The 3,946-nt window shown below is 44.6% G+C and overlaps 1 protein-coding gene across 1 annotated transcript; it reads right to left on the bottom strand.

The window, feature by feature from the left end:
- Nucleotides 1–1,244: 1,244 nt before the first annotated feature.
- Nucleotides 1,245–2,132, bottom strand: LOC131679447 (uncharacterized). Its single transcript, XM_058960177.1, has one exon. The coding sequence runs from the start codon at nt 2,130–2,132 to the stop codon at nt 1,245–1,247; it is 888 nt and encodes a 295-aa protein (XP_058816160.1).
- Between the last annotated feature and the right edge of the window lie 1,814 nt (nt 2,133–3,946).

Genomic DNA, 3,946 nt, shown 5'->3' with positions numbered 1-3,946 from the left:
AGAAAACTTTTTAGCTCCCTCACTGTTGTCGGGCGTTTGTAGTTGCTGACTGCTTCAACACGTTCGGGCAATGGGCGAATTCCATTGGCCGAGACTGAGTGGCCAACGAAAATTATATCCTTCTTCCCGAACTCACATTTTGCAACATTGATTGCTAAGTTGTGATCTTGTAGACGGGTAAACAACTGCCGAAGATGCTCACGATGTTCCTCTGCTGACGATGATGCGATGAAAATATCATCAATATATGGGAACACGAAGTTCAATCCTCGTAGTACCTCGTGTATGAGCCGTTGGAAGGTTTGAGCGGCATTCCGAAGTCCGAACGTCATGTATGTGAATTCGAACAGTCCAAACGGCGTGGTGATCGCAGTCTTCGGGATGTCGTCTTGATGTATGGGGACTTGATGAAATGCCTTCTGCAAGTCAACCTTGGAAAAAATGGTTTTTCCTTGCAGAATGGTAGTAAAGTCCTGCAGGTATGGTAGTGGGTACCGATCGGGGATGGTTTGAGCGTTCAGCGCACGATAATCTCCACACGGGCGCCAGGTTCCATCCGCTTTTTTCACCATGTGAAGTGGGCTGGCCCAGCTGCTGGACGAGGGGCGGCATATTCCCAGTTGCATCAAATGTTCGAACTCTGTGCGCGCTGCTGCTAGTTTGTCTGATGAAAGACGTCTCGGCCGGGCGTATGATGGCTGACCGGTGGTTTCGATGCGATGCACTGTTGATGATGCACTCACTGTACCGGGTGCTGCTAGTTTGGTGATGGATGGGAATTCTGCCAGCAGCTCGGCGCAGGGGCATGACGTGCTGAATGTTTTTATAGAGTACTCACTCGTCCGTGTCAAAATTGCCATCGCTTCCAGCTTCGTGGTATTGTCGATGAGACGATGGCGTTTTAAATCAATCAGCAGGTCGTAGTGGCAAATGAAATCTGCACCGATGATCCCTGATGACACGTCTGCGATGAGGAATGTCCACAGAAATTCACGCCGGAGGCCAAGACTAACCTTCAGCATAACTTCTCCGTACACTTTAATCGGTGTTCCGTTAGCGGCGAACAATTTAAATGACGTTGGTTTCATCCGGGTTGATTTGAGATCTCTCGGGATGACGGACACATCCGCACCGGTGTCGATGAGGAATTTCATGTTGGTAATTGTGTCCGAGATCTTAAGGCGAAATAGTGTGGCTGTGTCGGAAAGTTCGCCAATTTCCAACGCAGGATCAACTGGACGACGTCATTGTTGGTTGCTGGGCTTGGTTGCTAGTCCGAAGGAACACGGTTTACGGCACCGTCGTGCTTCCCCTCCGTACTTAGAGTGGTACCAGCAGACGTCATAGGACGGTTCATTATCACGAAATTTACTCACTTTGCTTCGGCTGCGGGAACGTGATCGCTCCCGTGGGTTTTCGTTTGAGCGGAACATTTTGTTGATCATCCTGGTCAGTTGAGCGATTTTCCGCTGGAGCGTTTCAATTCTGTCAGGAGGCGATTCTGTTGTAACTTTAGCGGTCGCTGCTGGTGTGCTCGGTGCGCTCGCACCGATGGTGTTGATGCTACGAAGGCCCATGGATTCCACGATGGCATCTGCGATGGTAGCTTTTTCTGTCGGCTCCCCCTTGGAGGCAATCACGGCAGCTTGGGCATGCGGTGGAAGTCTGGAGGCCCACAGGTCGAGCAGCACGGGTTCACAAAACGAATTTCCAGCCACTCTCCTCATTTCGTTGAAAAGTTGGCTCGGTTTCATGTCACCAAGCGGCATATCAGACAATACGAGCTGCAAACGTTTCTGCTGACTGTCGGCGAAGTGTTCAATCAGCTTCATCTTGATATACACGTACTTGTTGGCAGGCGGGACGGCTTCAATAATGGAACGTAACTCCGTCAACTTGCTTGGTGGCACTTGTGCCATGACGATGTTGTACTTCTTGGTGTCGTGGGCATTTCCAATACCGGAAGCGGCAAACCAGAACTCCAATGACATGAAGTATGACTCGATGTTGGATTGCGTCATCACCGGCGGGCTCAGTCGTGGCAGGTTTAGGGTGTCCACGTTGGCTTCCTGCTGCTGTTCCGGTACCGCTGGGTTGCCTGCTCCAGTGCCTGGTTTGTCCTCGTTCACCATTTTTTTAAAACGGGGTCACCAATTTATGGTTATCGGATCGTTTAGAAACGCGGTAGAAGTATTCGGTTGGGTTTGATTTAGTAAACTAACGATTTATTGCTACTGCCTACGGGCTTATATACAAAAGTCAAGAATCGAGAAAACAAGAAAAAATATTTTACACAGGGCAAAGGTATAGGGAATTTAAACAAATGATTTTTTTGATTTCGGTCTGTGCATCGAGCACAACAGACCAATAAACGATCACCACACAATGCATCTCGGTGGCATCAGATCGCGCATCGAGCACGGCTGATAAAGATCGATCACTCGATCGATAGCCGCTGCCTGTGCATCGAGCACGACAGATGGAGAACGATCACTGCGATGAAGCCTCGTTGATATTGCAGGTGGGTTGCGAGGGTGATGATCGTTGAGGTGCTACATATCTATTGTAGTATACGGGGTGGATGAAGGGAATGCATCTGGGAGGTTGGTCTGAGAGGGTGGAGGGTGAGAGAGGGCTGGGGGTTGAGAGGTAGGAGGTGGAGGGGTAGATGGAAGGTTCAACACCGAACTTCATGTTATACCTTCCATTTGAGACTAATTGAAATTTGGTTGTCATCACCGAAGTGGCTTTAGATTTGGAATTTGCCCGGAACCCCGGGACTTCCGGAATTATCGATACTGGACAATACATTCCAATAATTTTTGATTCGCCATCAGTGATCTAGGCCTGCGAATCGAAGTAAATTGATGTTCATTTCAATAGATATTAAACCTATGCGGTATTACGATTGTACAGGTTTATATGAGAACTTCCTATGTGACCGCAATTACCAACCTGTAACTCCGGAACCAAACGTCAGAACTGAATGAAATTCAATAGCAGTCAATAGGAGTATCATATCTTTCAATTGAAATCAAGTTTGTAAACATCGGTTGAGAGTTTGCTGGCAAATAGATGTGACAATAGCTCGGGAACTTGGCGAGTTCCCAGGGAGCATCAAGATTTTTTTTTGAATTCTCAAAGTCCCCCCTTCTCATATTGTGACAAATGTCAAAGTAAACTCAGATGCCAAATTTCACATCATTTGGACAATTCTAGACTCCCGCACACTTCGCTTGAAATTTTTGAAATTAGTACTATGGGAAAATGTGGAGAAAAAATATATTAAATGCTATAACTTTTAAAGTAGCAATCAGAAAATTACTATTGATACCTCTTTTTAAAGTAAATAACCTTAGTATCGGAATGATATTCCTGTTCCTAGAAAAATACGGGCTAGTGGAGTACTAGGTAATTTTTGTCCCAAAATCTCCTATTTTTTAAAAAATTTCTGCTCCGTGGTGCAAACCATACATATTTTGCAGTTTTTCTGATGCAAAAAAAAAAATCAGGAATCGAACGGAGCCTTTTGGACCTTTGTCTGAATACGAGAAGTTGGAGTTATAGGGCCTTTTGTCATTTATATTAAATTTTAACATTTTCTCGTGCATATATCTCTATTATTCTTCATTCGATTTATTGTACCTTGTTGAACGTGGAAATTTTTTTTTTTGGGAATACAACAAAAATAGATCCGTTTGCGTTAAAATTCCGTTTGCGTCATCAAATTTTTTGACATTAACTCTACAAACCACATTTGTTTCATTAAATGTCCTAATACCTTCAACTATTTTCCAGGTATGAAACTTTTCTCGTGTGATTCCTAAGCGCATTTTTCACTTTAAGTAGTATATTAAATAAGAATTTTGAAAACTGAATGAAGAATAATAGAGATATATGTACGAAAAAATGATAAAATTTAATATGAATGACGAAAAGGTCAAAA

Source organism: Topomyia yanbarensis, chromosome 2 (genome assembly GCF_030247195.1).
Source record: "Topomyia yanbarensis strain Yona2022 chromosome 2, ASM3024719v1, whole genome shotgun sequence".
Taxonomy (NCBI): Eukaryota; Metazoa; Arthropoda; class Insecta; order Diptera; family Culicidae; genus Topomyia; species Topomyia yanbarensis.
The sequence above is the reverse complement of the archived record's forward strand: the minus strand, read 5'-3'. Positions and strand labels throughout refer to the sequence as shown.